The sequence below is a fragment of the Leptopilina boulardi genome, unplaced genomic scaffold (assembly GCF_019393585.1).
Source record: "Leptopilina boulardi isolate dan_hultmark-lab unplaced genomic scaffold, ZJU_Lbou_2.1 LbouV2_207, whole genome shotgun sequence".
In the NCBI taxonomy this organism is placed as follows: domain Eukaryota; kingdom Metazoa; phylum Arthropoda; class Insecta; order Hymenoptera; family Figitidae; genus Leptopilina; species Leptopilina boulardi.
The window spans coordinates 88,546-103,750 of record NW_026137760.1 but is presented as its reverse complement, the minus strand read 5'-3'; the positions used below and the strand labels follow the sequence as shown (position 1 = coordinate 103,750).

Sequence of the window (15,205 nt, the reverse complement as noted above, 5' to 3'; positions counted from 1 at the left end):
AAGCTAATTTTAATTCTTTTTTTCTAATTTTATTCAATTATTATTGCATGATGTAGTTTGAATTTTTCACTTTTAAATCTCAAATTCTATGTTTATTCTATTTTTTTTCACTATTTATTTAGTTTATATTTTAATAACAAAGAACTGATTTTTGTCAGAAATAAATTATTTATAATCGAATTTAAAAAAAAAAATTTTAGTTGATAAAATAAAATAACTAACAAAAAATTAAATTGAAAAAAAAAAATAACGAGAAAAATCAGTTCTTGAAAAAAATTATAGAAAAATGCAAATAAAAAAACTTCACAAACAATTGACGTCTTGTCATGTGGTTATAGAAGTCGTAAACTGAATATGCAATTGGAAAACGCCATCCAAGAGGCAATGGCAGAACTGGACAAGGCAAGCGAGTCTCGGACAATTTCGAGACAAGAAGAGAAGATCAAAATGGTGAATAGCAACGGACAAGGTTCTAAAGGGTCCAAAGCAATCCCTTTAATAACAACCTCGTCCAAAGTCGAGGCAAGGAGGACGAAGAAATCCGCAGAAAACTCCACAAAATCAGAAAAGAAACAATACCGGTGACCTTCAAAAAAAAAAAAAAAAAAAATTGTAACCCGGTGATGACGCGTCCAAGACGTGACTGATAGATTTATATAATTATAATACCTATTGTTTTATTTTCTCTAATTATTGTCATTCAAATCGTTATCATCGTCATTATCGATCTCATTTTTCTTTTTCTTTCTTTTTTTTCTCATATTTTATTTGTAACTACGACACATCTTGTATATAATTAGGCCTAATATGATGTAAAGGAGAGAATTCCATTTCCCCCCCCCAAAAAAAAAATGGAAACAATACTCACGAAAAATTGTTAATTAAAATCGTCGACAAATGTCAATAATTTTTTTTTTTTTGCTTTGAAAAAAAAATTTCCTTTGAAAAAAAAAATCTCGATTAAAAAATTTTTTATAGAATAAAATATACAATTAGAATAATAATAATAATAATAATATAGTAATAGAGTGTTAATTAAAATTTTTCTTGGAGAAAAAAAATTGTGGTAATTAAAAAATCGGAGATTATTTTTCAAATGAAATATTGCGAGCAATATTTGCAAGTTATTAACATTTATTGACGAATTTAATTTTGATTAGAGATAGGGAGAGGGAGGGGTTTTTATTGTTGTATCATTGTCATGAATTGTAAGATAATATAATAATACTTCGGTGGGAAAAATGATTGTTAAAACTCAATTTTTTTTTCAGTAATTTTTTTTTTGATTTTCAAAATTTCAACGATCTGCTTAGAGTTCAAAAATATTACTAAACTTTTGAATTAAATTAAATTCTACAAAAAAAAGAATCAATTTTACAAAAAAGAATTTAAATTTCCGATGTTGGAAATTAAAATCGCTTAGAAGCATTAATTAAATATATTTTAACTGTTTTTGTTTAAATACTGAAATTAAGAACTCAAGAAAATGAATCTGCAGGTCTTTCAAATTTGATAATCAAAAAATAATTCCGAAAAATATACATATAAACGGGCAATTCAAAAATAATATATATATATATATATGCAGATAATTAAGTTCCTAGATTTTGTAAAATTCAAAAAAAAAAAAATGTCAAATGATTCCTCGCCAAGTATCAAAGTTGTAACGGGTTGTATATATATTTTTGAATAATTGTAAAATTATACGCTATTTCGTTGATAAAGAAACGATTTCAAGTAGCAAATTTATATAGTGATGTACATATTTTAGCAATTTTAATCAGAACATTAAAACAGATTTTTAAAGTGATTTGCTACAACAAAAAATTCAAAATGAAAGTGTATCGCACCAAAAGAAATTTAATTGCGTTTTTTTTTTTTTTTTTTTTTTTTTTTTTTGTTCAAAGCTGTATTAAAAAAACAGATATCAATTTTATAACGTGACTATAAAAAAAAATCGGTTCTACTACAGTAAATCGGTATTAATAATAATAAAAAAAAAAAAGATTTTAAAAGTGATTTTATAAAATGATTTTATCGTAAAATAATTTTATGGAAAAACAAATTTTTATTTAATAACTATTTTATTGTAAATTTTATTTTATTGTGAAACGATTGAAAAGATTCTCGTATTTAAATATTGAATGAAAGAATTTATAAGAAAATTCTGATTATATTTAAAATCTCGAGATTCGCTATATACATATCTTTATATTGCCGATATTAAAATCTGTGGAATTTTCAATACAGCTTTGTACGCATAATAATGTAATTTAAATATTACGTGCGCTTAAATCGTATTAACCTCTATTAAATAGAGAGATTTGTATTACACACACACACACACTTTTAATAGGAATATTTTTTTATGATCAAAGTAATTCTTGTAATGTACAAATTTCCAATAATTGTCCACTCAAAATATAAGATAAAACTCTACTCAAAATATTGATATTATTGGAAATTTTTTCTAAACGAGAAACGTAGTTTACAACGTCCACTCAAGCAAACAAAAAAAAAAATCGTCTCCTGAAAATTTCACAAAGTATTTGAAATTTCTCTTTTTTCAAAGTTTATGAGAATATAAGTGGCTTTTTTTAAAAAAAAAAATATTTAATGTTGTAATAGAATTCATTGATTTGAAAGTTTCATCTCGAGAATTAAAAAATAAAAATGTGTCACTAAGGTAATCTTGTAAAAATCCGATGTCAAAAAAAAAAAAAATCAGCTTTAAGAATTATGAATTTCAAAAATTAAAATGAAATTTATAATTAGATGGAGTGGAATTCGAGAAGACTGTGACTTTTAATCAAAAAGAAAAAAAAGTATTTTGGTACTGCAAACACTTTGAATAGTTTTGTAACAGTAAAGTTTTATACAAACTTTCTTAAAGGAAGGTCAATGCTAATTTGCGAGACTCTGAATCCAAGTTCATAATAATATTTTTACAATTTTACCAAAGCAGTGCAAGAGTAATTTAACAAGAAAAAAAAAAAAGAAAAAAAAGAAAGAGATTCAACATTTCACTGAATCAGTTTCTCGATTTTTAATCCCTGTAAGTTTTATACCACATTTTACGATGTTTTACCATATTAGCAGTAAAATAATAATAATAATAATAATAATAATAATGGAAAAGAAAAAACAATGCATGAGCAAAAATAGTTCAAAATAGCATAAATAACAAAATATCGAATCAATACCGATTTTCAAAATACAAATTTTATGTACTTTCAATTTTTTTCGAAATCTTAAAAAAAACCGAACAAATTTCAAATTATAGAAAATAATTTAATTACAAAGAGACACACGAATATTGCCGAAATTCTGCTTGACTCTCTTATATGCCAGAAAAGAATAATTTTGATTAATTTAAAAAAAAATTGTGTCGAAAAGATATTTTGAGGAATATTTCTTGTAACTCTTTTTTTTAGAGTCAAGAGGAAATGACAATAAGCGAAATAAAAGTATCAAAATCGAATATAATTCGTAAATTCGCTAAAAATATTTCTGAAGTTTTAAACGTTTTTAGTAAATTAAATTTTTATAAATTAATTGATTTTTTATTTAAAAATTAGTTTTTAGTCTTTCTTTTTAAAATATAAATATTTTTAAATTACCTAAATTTTTAATTTTAATTTGATTTCAAATTTCTTTAAAAAGAAAATATTTTTTTGGAAAAAAAAAATATTGTTTTATGCACCAAACATTTTAAACTTCATGAATAAAGAAAAAACTCGAATTGGTAGGAAATTTGTAATTTGTATTTCGACGTACGGGTTTTTGAAGATTATTTCTTAGTTGTTGTAAATACGATGATAATCAATGTATGGGCCCTAAACTTATGATAACAAGTAGTCATCATCGGTACTATATCAAAATGAATCAAAAGCTACGACCTAACACAATATTTTTCCTATTGGCGTTTGACGTTCGTTCACAACCATCTGATTCTTCTCATTAACTTCCTCCCCCCCCTCCCCAAATATTTCAAAAAAAAAAAAAAAAAAAAAAAAAAAAAAAATCAACGCGTTTTTCAAATATATAACTCAACATATCCAATTGTGAATTGTATAAAGAAAAAACAAATTTAATGGAATTTTTATTGAGACTTTTTCGAAGGGACATAATATATAATCAAAAATCTTTTTTCAAAAGGATTTGAATCAAAATTAGTCAAAGTGATAAGAAAATTAATTAAAGAAGCCAATAATTAAAAGGATGTTAGAATTTAAGAATAAATAAAGAAAATAGAAAAAAAAAGTAATAATAGAAAAAGTAAATGGAAAATTAAATTATTAAATAACGATTATCAGGAAAAGGAAATTGATTTTAATATAAACATTTTGAAAATTTTATTCAGCATAGAGAATATTAAAATCTTTGGAACCAAATGTATGTAATTTAAATTGCTCGAATAAAATCAAATTTTATAATTAACCCCCTCTAAAAAAAAAAAAAAAAAAAAATTAAATCGGGAGCAATGTTCTGTGTCAAAAGAATTTTTTATAAAACTTATTGACTTTGAACTTAGTCGACTTTAGAATTTTGAAATAAAATAATTTTCATAAATAGGCTTTTGCTAATTTAATTCAAAAGAAAATTCAATTGTGAAAGATGAAGACTAGAAAAGAAAGAAATAATATTTGTTATTGAAGAAATGAGATAAAGTTGTGACGAATGTTTTTTTTTTTTTTTTTTTTTTTTTGGCTGTAAAAGAAATATAATAACAAGAAAACACGTAATAGATATTGCAGACACGCAAATTTACAGTTAAATATAATACGAATCCGCAATCGGTGGTACGATAGTAAGAGATGATAATTTTATATTTACAGATAAATGAAAAGAAGGTTGACCCTAACCTAAAATTAGTTGTATAAATAATATTGTATTATGAAACTCCTCGCCTCCCTGCTCCGCGATTAGATAAATTAGCAAAGCTACAATTATTTAATATCTGGCATAATATTTATATATAAAAAAAATCTATATATATATAAATATAAATATATATATATATATATATATAAGAAGATAGAGCATGAAAAATAAAAAATAAATGGAAATGAAAAGAACATGGACTTGGGACGCAAGGAAAATTATTGCTGGCCCAAGAAAAATATGAAGCTATGTGATCTATTACAATTAGTAGCTTTTAGCTGTAAAGTTATACTTTATTTTGTAAATTTTGTTTATATGATGTTTGATTGTCGCATAATACTATTGTATGTGAAGATAAGTTAATAAATGATTAACATGCGAAGTTATATCTTGATTATATATTTTCAAAAATATCAAATGATAACCATAGAACATTTTTTTGCAGGTTTTCAAAAAAAAGTAGGCAAAATTTTTTTTTTATTATAAAAAAAAATAATTCCAATTTTGCAAAAAAAAAATTTCTGTTAATTATTGTAACAGCTAATATATAATTTTTTTTTATATAAAAAAATCCCAAAAATAATCTTTTTAATAAAATATAAATTTTTATTGATTTTTATGATTCAGTATTTTTTTATAATTATTTTTACGTATTAGAAAAAATTACTGAAACAATAGAAGAAGAAAAATCGAAATAATACAAAATTTTGTACTTTTAGAGTTGAAAAATTTTTGAAAATTTATTTACCGCCAAATTTTTATTTTCAAATTATCTAACGTACCGATATTTGAAAAGACAGTGAGAAACCGATAAAGGAGATTTTCCTATTGGTAATACAAAAAAAAAAAATAAAATAACGATTAATTTGCGGAAATTTATTTAACAAATTTTACTTTATGAATTGTTGAGAAATTTTTCTCAATTTTAAAAATGTTTAAAAATATAATTTTAAATTTTTCTGAATTTACACAGTTGATTTTCAACCAGTTAGATGGCACAGCAATGCAGAATATTCAAAATCAATATTACAAAAAAATATTATGATTGAAAATTTTTCTACAATTTTTTTTTTTTTTTCGGTAAATTGAATAAAAGAAATTTTTACTCCATTTATTATTAATATTCATTTAGAGGGGAAAATCGCGTTTGATTGTGGAAATTAAAAAAATAATTTGCAAATCAAAAAATTTTTTTAAAGAAATAAATGATGACAATTTTTTTTTGTAAAAAGAAACATATTTTAGAAAGAACAAATTGAAAAACGTATTTCAAATCCCAGATTTACTTTATCGGGAATTTTTTTTTTATCGTTTTCTTTTACAATGAAAGTATTAAGAACATTTTTTTTTTTATGGTACGCATGAAAAATATAAAAGCTTTTTATTGAAAATGGAATTATACGCGCTTAAGCTATAAAGAAAAGAAGATTTTGTAAAATTTTCTTTACCACTTTATAGTTTTCAGTGTGGCACACAATTTTACAAGGACATATATACACTTGTGTGTATATATATATAGTTATCAAAGTAAAATGGCCACGGAAGCGGAAGAGTTTATTAGGGGTAGCCTCTAAACTTTACTAGAGTGACTCATTGTATTCTAACTTATACGATTTCAGGTTTCCTGCTCCAATGACTTTTCAACGGCGTAATTTACCTTTATGAATTTATTATTCCATTATAATTACAAAATTGTTTTCAAATTAATGTAAATATAAAATTTTACTTTATTTATTTTTTTTTTTATTGTAATTATAATGTTTTTGAAAAAAGAATTTATTGCGTAAATTTTTTAATGTTTTTTTGTTTCTTAAGAATTTAGTAGATATATAGTACTTTGTACAAAACATCGTCTTAAAGTGCAAAAGATACAGCAACCGGAAGTGCTTGGTGCAAAGCTACGAAGGAAGTAAAATATACTGTGTTGTAAATCATAATGTTAGCTCATACGTCTTTTTTACTTTTCTACGACGCAGCTTATGAATATTTTCAACTTTTGTAGCTCTCGCTATACTTTCCATCTCGCGGGAAAAATATATTTCCAACTTTTAATATACACATACGTATATAAATAATATATATTCCTAACTATATATTTTATTTTTAAACATATATATATATATACGTCTTTTTTACGAGTTAATATATATTTTTCTCTATAATGTTTTATTTTAAATTATTTGAAAAAATTTATTACACTAAAAAAAAAATTATAGGTTATACACTTACATTTTTCTGATATTGTTCTCCTAACCTCTTTTGGTATTTTTTGTTTTCATAACCAAATTTTTTCCTCGTCCTCCAGATATCAGGAGCGTTAAACTATTTAAAAAAAACTAAAAATTAGCATTCCTCTGCTATTAAAATATACATATACATATTCGAAACAGAAAAGACTTTATATTTACCAAAAAAAAAATTTCTGTCGAAACATTTTTTGAAGCAATAGTCCTGGAGCTTATTTTTCAATTAGTCTTATGAGTTTCACTGTCAATATTACTTTATTAAAATAATTTTTTTGCTTGTAAACAAGAACACAGAGATAAAATGTAACATTGCGGAAAGAAAACGATAAACAACACTTTCAACGGTTGAATTCAAAAAGCAGTCGGTAAGTTAGAAGTTACTCATCGTGTTTTAGTTCCCCCTTAATTCCGTGGCGCTAGTATCAACTTTTGTTGACTGGTATATATTATCGTTTTTTCAATTTTTATTTTAAAATTAATGTAAAAAATAATTAATTAAAGTACTTAGGAGGAAAAACTTGTTTTAAATTTATCTTTATAATTTACATATGACTAAAATATTCGTTGATCTTCTGTGTGATTAGATGAAACTCGTTATGAAAATGAGGTTATGTTTATAAACTAATTGTTTTTTGCTCTTTTATAAAAAAAACAGTTGAATTCATAATTTTAAATTAAATATTAAGAAAATGACAATTGAACTGTGTACTTAAATATACGTTAGTAATTCGAACTTTTGTTCAAACTTCTATTTGACTCGTTTTTTTGGAACAGGTATATTTTTATTATTTACAGAAACTAATTTTACGATTTAATTTTAGTAATTTGATTCACAGAGATTCAATTTTAATAATAACATATATTTGTAAAAACAATAATTAAGAAACTTTTTAATAGTTTATTTGTTAACATTAATAATTTGTAATATTTAATAAATTAACACTTTGTTTTTTTTTCTTCTAAATTTGCTGAAATTTTACGTTAAAATTATTATATTTAAAAGTAAATTTTTTTTTACATTTATTTATTTATTTTCTCCAATATAAAGTTTTACAATTTTCTTTTCCGCAAGCTTAAAAATAAAAAAAAAAAACTTTATAAGAATAAATATTTTTTATATCGACTTTAATGTGACCTATATTTAACATTTTTATAAAAGTTTTATCATCTATTCTTTTTTTTTTTTTTAACTATTTTTATTTTTAGCAGATAATTACAGGAGAATCTTCCTTGGAACGGAAACACGATTCAGTCTCTTTCCTTCTTGTTACTGATCGTCTGTCAAGCTTTACACGAGAGCTGGCACAAGCAGAAGCACTAATGAGCTGGGCATCTCTTGCTCTGGAGCACATTGACGAGTGTCCTGTTGAATTCAACCTCAAGCCACCGCCACCATCGTTGCATTGATGCCTTCTCTCTATGCCTAGAATATATATATATATATATAATATTATGCAAATATGAAAAGTATTCGTGGAATATATTTTTGCTGCAAAATCATAACGAAATATCTTAATTAACTCGAATTCATTAATCAAAAAAAAAATGATGAAAATTTATTCACTGGATGATTTTATTTACGGTAATAATTTACATTTAATTATTTACATAATATTTAATAATTAATTCAAAATAAAAATAGAAAATAATAAAATAAAAACTAAAAATAGAAACAATGAACGAAAATTAATAAAATAAATTTTATTTTATTATTTTCGTAGAAAATACAGATTTATGAAAAACAAAATAAGAAAAAAGTGGATAACTTCAAAACGATTAGTAGAGAAAATTTGTCTTAACCTTGAATTTGTTGAAAATAATTAATTAAATAATTTTACAATGCCGTTTTTTGAAGAAATTGTGGGAGAAACATATATGCGATATGGGGGTTTATCAATAAGACAGGTAAATTCAATTTTTATTTATTTTTAATAAAAAATAAAAATACAAAAATAAACATTTCAATATTAAAAGAAAGAAAATATTTAAAAAAAAAGACAAAAATAATTTTCAAGGCAAAATTAAAAATTTAAATCAATATTTTAATTTATCTCGTAAATATTTATGAACGATATTTGATTATGAAAGAAAAAAAAAAAAAATGGTGAAAAATTGTAGGACGATTGTTCGTACGTCTGGCAAATACCAGCAAAAGAACGATGCGAATGGGTGAAGAAAACTCCAGATTGTGATGCTAATTACGGATTTTCTTACACGCAAATACTGTTTTGCACATTCACTACTGAAAATCCACCTTTATTTATTCTAGGATGTATTTTACTGATACTCTGGCTACTTTACCTTTTTCTAATTCTCGCAACAACTTCCGATAATTTGTAAGTTTAATTTTATTTTTAGAAAATTGGAAAATAAATTAAAAACAGATTTTTTTTTTAAATAAGAGCAGTTTTAAGTTTTTAATTAATTTTTCAATTTATTTTTAATTTAGTTTTAATGTATATTTTAAATTGGTTTTAATTTATTTTTATTTTAGATTCGATTTAAATGAAATAATTTCAAGAAAAAAATCGAATTAACTATTTTTTGCTTTTATTTATTTTTATTATAAAAAGTTGAGCAATAAAATGTATATAGCTTCTGTGATACTAACACAAATCAGTACACAGCAACCCAACGCACACGAAAGTCAAAGTAAAACCACTGATAGGGGCATCGCTCCTGTTAGAGGGCTTTATCTCAACTTTGGTGTACAGCAGGTGTTTGTGTGTAGTAAAGTTTAATTAATAAATAACAAAAAAGAAATTAAAACATAATAAAATGATAATAAATATTTTTTAATTTAATTAATAAATTTTAATGTTTCAATTTTTTAATATTTTAAATTGTTTATTTTCTATTCATTGTCTAATTTTTTTTTTTTTTTTTATATAAAAATTGTTTTTAATTTTAGTTTTTGTCCATCTTTGGGAGTAATTTCCACGGTATTTCGACTTTCTGATAGTATTGCTGGAGTGACAATTTTAGCTTTTGGAAATGGAGCACCTGACATATTTACTTCTTTGGCTTCCAGCCCAGATGACAGTATGATCATGTTCACAGAATTAATAGGAGCTGGAGTTTTCGTCACTGCTCTCATTGCTGGCTCTGTGGCTGTATTTGCGCCATTTCAAGTGCATTGGAAGTCCTTTTTGAGAGATTGCTCTTTTTATATCTTAGCTACCGGTTGGATATGCTATCTTGTCAACGATCAAATTATTCATTTATGGGAAGCTTTAAGTGAGTTGGGAAAAATTTTTTTTTTCAAAGAAGATTACTACATACATAGTTAAAATTTTTTTTCTAATTTAAGATTAATAATAAAATATGAAATAGAATAATTTTTAAATAATTTTTTATTAATTTATTTATTAATAATTTGTTTTTTAATAATAATATTATGAAAAGAAGATTGCTACATATATAGTTTAAAATTTTTTTTTTAATTTAAGATTAATAATATAATACAGGCCTCGGATTATACGACTTTTTTCGACTTATTTTAATAAAACGCGACTTTTTCTACTTTTTTTTTTACAAAATTGTTAACCAAAATTCTTCATTAAATTAATTATGTTTAATAATTTTAATCAAATTCTTCACAAATTCAATTATCTTAAACTAGTTTTCAATTAAAATTTTTATAAAATTTAACAATTGTTTACAATTTTAAAAAAATTAGCAAAATAAAATTACCAAAAATTTTTGATTCAAATCACTTGAAATTTAATTATTTACTAAAATTAATAAAATGAATTTAATATCTAATAACATTAGTTATTTAAAGTAAAATATTCATTAAACAATTAAATTTTATTAAAATAAAAAAATCGACTTTTTAGACTTTTTTTGGAATATAAATCGACTAAGACGACTTTTTTTGTACCTTAAAGACGATCTGAGGCCTGATAATACGATAAAATAGTAAAAAAAAAATTCAATGAGTTATAAAAATTGTTGATTTTTTCAGGCTGTATTGTACTGTATGCTCTCTTTATTATAACTGTCGTTTTAATGCAAGTTTACGATTCAAGAGAGGAAAACATAAAAAGTGAGAGTAAATTTCATTAATCTTAATTATTCATTTATTTTAATTTACTTTTGTTCTTTTAATTTATCAAAATTTGATTTTTATTTTAAATATTTCTATTTCAAAAAAAAGCTAATTTAATATAAATTTTCTCCACAATTTATAGATCGTTTTCCAAAAATGGTAGACGTAGAAATTTTGAGAATGTTTCTGACGAATAGAGACATAACTTATCATCCACAACTTCGATCTCGTGCAGTTAATCTTCAAACAAAACTTGGTGAGTTTATTTATTCAGAAATAATGTAAATTTTCGAATGCACATTATTATTATTATTATTATTTATTTTCCATATTTATCATAAAAGAGAAAATCCAACTAAGGGTTTTCATTCATAATAAGGCAAACCTAGTTTTCAGTGAATTTCGAGGTAAAGCCTTCTTACTGGCTGTGGGGGGGGGGTAATGTTTTTGTTATGATGGTTTGCATGTAAAATAAGCAAACCTAATTTCCCTCTTGTGGACAAAAGCAACAAGAACTTAATTAAAAAAAAATTCATAACAGTTAATAAAACATTAAATGTTTAAAATTTTAACAATATTCATCTAGTTGGTAAATTTGAAATTAAAAATTAGATTCATTATTACTAACTAAAAATCTGAGTTTTTAATTAAATATTAAAATTGTTAATTTTTTAAAATAGAAAATTTTTTTAAATTAATTAAATAATAATTAAGTACAGAAAAAAAAATCGAAATCTTTAATAAAAGAAAAAGAATTGTTTTAATTGAATTTTTAAATGGTTTTTTCTTAATTAAAAACTCTTTTACGAGTTTTTGAGTTTTTTTAAAAATTTTTTTCAATTAATTACTTAAAAGTGTGATTTAAATATAATTTAAAAAAAACTATTTTTTGTTTACGCAAATTAGACGTTGCCATTGCAAAGGAAATGGAAAGAAATAAATTGGATCAAGAGCCATTAGAACAACAAGTATTGCAAGAGAAAGAAAAATCCTCACGACCTAAGGGTCTTTTTCGAGAGTTTCTTTTCGACGTATCGCCAATAAACATTGACGACTGGAGATCAGGAAACGTATTTCTCAAGACTGTTCTTGTAATTCGTACACCATTTATGTTTTTCCTTCAGTTATGCGTTCCAGTGGTTAATGAAATTGCTGAAAAAAGAGGATGGTCAAAATTGTTAAATTGTTTGCAATTATTTTTGACGCCAATTATTGTTCTTTTTTTCTTTAAAGGTTAGTGTGTGAAAAAAAAAAATTTTCTAAAAATTAATTTTTTTATGAGAAAAAAAATAATTTCTAAAAATTAAATTTTTTTTATGAAACAATTTATCTTTAAAAATTAATTTTTTATTTCGATATATTGGTAGAATTTAGAATTAATTAATTTCTTTGTTCAGATGATATTCCTAATTAGAAATAATGTCAATTATCACTTTGAAGTTTCTGAATTGTTATATAAGTTAATTATATTGAAAATGTGTGAATTATTCAGTCATTATTTTCTTTTATGCGTTAATTAAATTCTAATTATCAACGTTTCAGCGTGGAATTCGAAGATTTATATGGTACCTTCAATTGCACTAGGGGTGCCAATTTTTGCTGGAATTGCCATAATTGTGTTTTTATTGACTTCTGCGGATAGAATTCCATACTTTCATAATGTGAGTTTTTTTTAAAAAAACTTTTTATTAATTTTTATAATTAAATTATCTTATCATATTAATTATATAATAAAATAATCATATTAATTTTTAATACTTTTTATAAATTTTTATAATTTATTTTTGTATTTAATTTTATTGTAAAATAATTTAAAAAAATTTTTTTTTTTTTTATTATAAAATAATAATTCTGGCTAATATATTAATTTATTTATTAAAGGGTTTTGCTTTTCTGGGATTTGGAGCAGCGATGTTCGTTGTTTATTTCGTAGCAGGAGAAGTGATGTTAGTACTTCAATGTATCGGTTACATTAGTGGAATATCAGATGCAATGCTGGGAATAACATTTCTTGCATGGGGCAATAGTATTGGTGGTGAGTTGAAATTTATTTCAAAATTATTTCTCTTATTATTACAGGCATTACATAAATTAAGAAAAAGGGAAGATAATTTTTAAATTAGTACATAAAAATCCTTAATTTTAACTAAAAGTCCAAGTATCCATTTTATATTTTTTAACAAAATTAAAAAAATCAAATCTCTTTTTCGACTTTTATCCATAAAACCAACTTTTAAAGTATAAATTGAAATTTTTCTAAAGTCAGATTCATTTAAAATTTTTTTTATAAATTCAATAATCTTCAAAAAAGTTTCGAAAAATTTTACTGAAATTAATTTTTTTTTTAAGTTTAAAAAGTAATTTTCACTGTCGAAAACGCCTTTGCTCATTAAATGAAATCCAAATAATATATATAAAGAGAAAATAAAATGTAAAAAAAAGAAGTATTTGAAAAAGTATCAATTCTAACACAATCGTAAAAAAAAGTACTTGTCTGTGTAAACGATTCCACATAATGTTCAAAATAAAAAAAAAAAGTTTATTCAGAAACAGATTGTAAAAGCGGTTAATTTGAACGTTAAATTTTTTGATTTAAAATAAAAATAAAATGAGCTGTTAATTTTTTGATTTTCTGATGTTAAAGAAGTATAATTGGATTTTCACTGCGAAATTCTAAAATATAAGATGAAACAAAAAACGTTTTTTTTTAAGAAATAAATTTTTTTAAAAATTGTATTTTATTTTGCAGATTTAATATCGAATGTAACAATAGCAAAGAAAGGTTTTCCACGAATGGGTTATGCCGCATGCTTTGGTGGACCGATGTTTAATACTTTATTGGGGTTAGGACTGACTTATGGAATAGCTGCAGCCCGTGCCGAGGGGAACTTAATTCAAATTCGAATCAGTGATATGGCCCCTGGATGTTTAGCATTTCTCTTTTGTTCATTATTGGCATCTATGATTTATTTAACTGCCACTGGTTTCCTTGCCAGGCGCTCTTACGGCTTTTTGCTTTACACAATTTATTTTTCCTTTATTTTAATTTGCTTTCTCAGCGAATTTCATATTATACATCCCCTCGGCACCGATCATCGTCCTGAGTAATTAACACAAGTAAGTTTATTTATTTATTTTTTTTATTTATTTTATAGTTTATAATTTATTATAATTTATTATATTTCTCCTGAGAGGAGATTTTTCGTTTCGATTTTTAACAAATTTTATGAAATGGAATTTTTTTGAAAACATTATAGGGATTGCCATTTTACCGACTAAAATTATCTACCCTCATTTAGACAGTTCTACATTCGCTCTGATAACTCTAATTGTGGTTTGTGAACACTACACTGACTTTCGAAGGGTAGATCGACCAATTTTAGGGGAAAGTCTAATTCTATTTAAATTAAGGCTTGCGTTAATTAATCCACATTATATGCAGCTGCGTATCATTCATGCCTGCTAAACTTGGTATACATATTAATACTGCCTAACGATTTAAACCTGTTTCAATATTATAAATTATTCCGAGGCTTGTTTTACAAACCAAATGTTGACATTTAATTACATCTAATGAATGATATTTTTTTTTTCTTTTATTTTTTATTTTTCCAGTTCAGGCCTTGGATTATACATTTTATTTACATTTTTTTTATAAAATTTTTAAACAAAATAAGTTTTTTTTAGTATACAATGTAGATCTTCTTTATTGTAATTATTTAACAAATTTTTAACTAAAATTCTTCACTATATTAATTATTTTTAATAATTTTAATGAAATTTTTCACAAATTCAATTATTTTTAATGATTTTTATAACATTTTTAAAAATTTCAATTATCTGAAAGCAATGTTCAATTTAAAGAAATTCAAATTTTTTTCCGTTATTTTTTAATAAATTTTTTAGAAATAGAAATCATCACAAATTTCAATTAAAAATCATTTGAATTTCAATTATTTTCAAAAATCTGAATTGTAAACATTTGAAAATTTTGTTAAATTTCAAACAATAATTAAATATTTTA

The 15,205-nt window shown here is 23.4% G+C and overlaps 2 protein-coding genes across 5 annotated transcripts in view; both read left to right on the top strand.

The window, feature by feature from the left end:
* Window positions 1–5,270, top strand: part of LOC127278551 (mucin-17-like) — a gene marked incomplete at its 5' end in the record, with an annotated part of 69,205 nt that extends 63,935 nt beyond the window's left edge. Inside the window, one exon of the mRNA XM_051300313.1 lies at window positions 339–5,270. Within this exon, the coding sequence (XP_051156270.1) occupies window positions 339–585 (247 nt within the window). The remainder of the gene's footprint in view (window positions 1–338) is intronic.
* Window positions 5,271–7,521: 2,251 nt separating this feature from the next.
* LOC127278548 (mitochondrial sodium/calcium exchanger protein-like) lies at window positions 7,522–14,292 on the top strand. Of its 4 annotated transcripts, none has more exons than XM_051300309.1 (10): window positions 7,522–7,904; window positions 8,340–8,712; window positions 9,400–9,466; window positions 10,042–10,367; window positions 11,098–11,178; window positions 11,324–11,437; window positions 12,088–12,414; window positions 12,724–12,842; window positions 13,063–13,216; window positions 13,931–14,292. In XM_051300309.1, the coding sequence occupies exons 2-10, from the start codon at window positions 8,676–8,678 to the stop codon at window positions 14,287–14,289; spliced, it is 1,584 nt and encodes a 527-aa protein (XP_051156266.1). In that variant the 5' UTR covers window positions 7,522–7,904; window positions 8,340–8,675; the 3' UTR covers window positions 14,290–14,292. The 4 variants fall into 4 exon arrangements, with proteins under 4 accessions (XP_051156266.1, XP_051156265.1, XP_051156267.1 ...); XM_051300308.1 differs by having other exon boundaries at window positions 8,337–8,712; XM_051300310.1 differs by having other exon boundaries at window positions 7,532–7,569; window positions 8,337–8,712.
* The last annotated feature ends 913 nt before the right edge of the window (window positions 14,293–15,205 follow it).

Coding starts and splice junctions, on each gene's coding strand:
- LOC127278548 (XM_051300309.1), top strand. CDS start 8,676: ATGATGAAAATTTATTCACTGGATGATTTTATTTACG. Junction 8,713..9,399: donor ACTGGATGATTTTATTTACG/GTAATAATTTAC, acceptor TATTTATTCTAG/GATGTATTTTACTGATACTC. Junction 13,217..13,930: donor ATGGGGCAATAGTATTGGTG/GTGAGTTGAAAT, acceptor TTTATTTTGCAG/ATTTAATATCGAATGTAACA.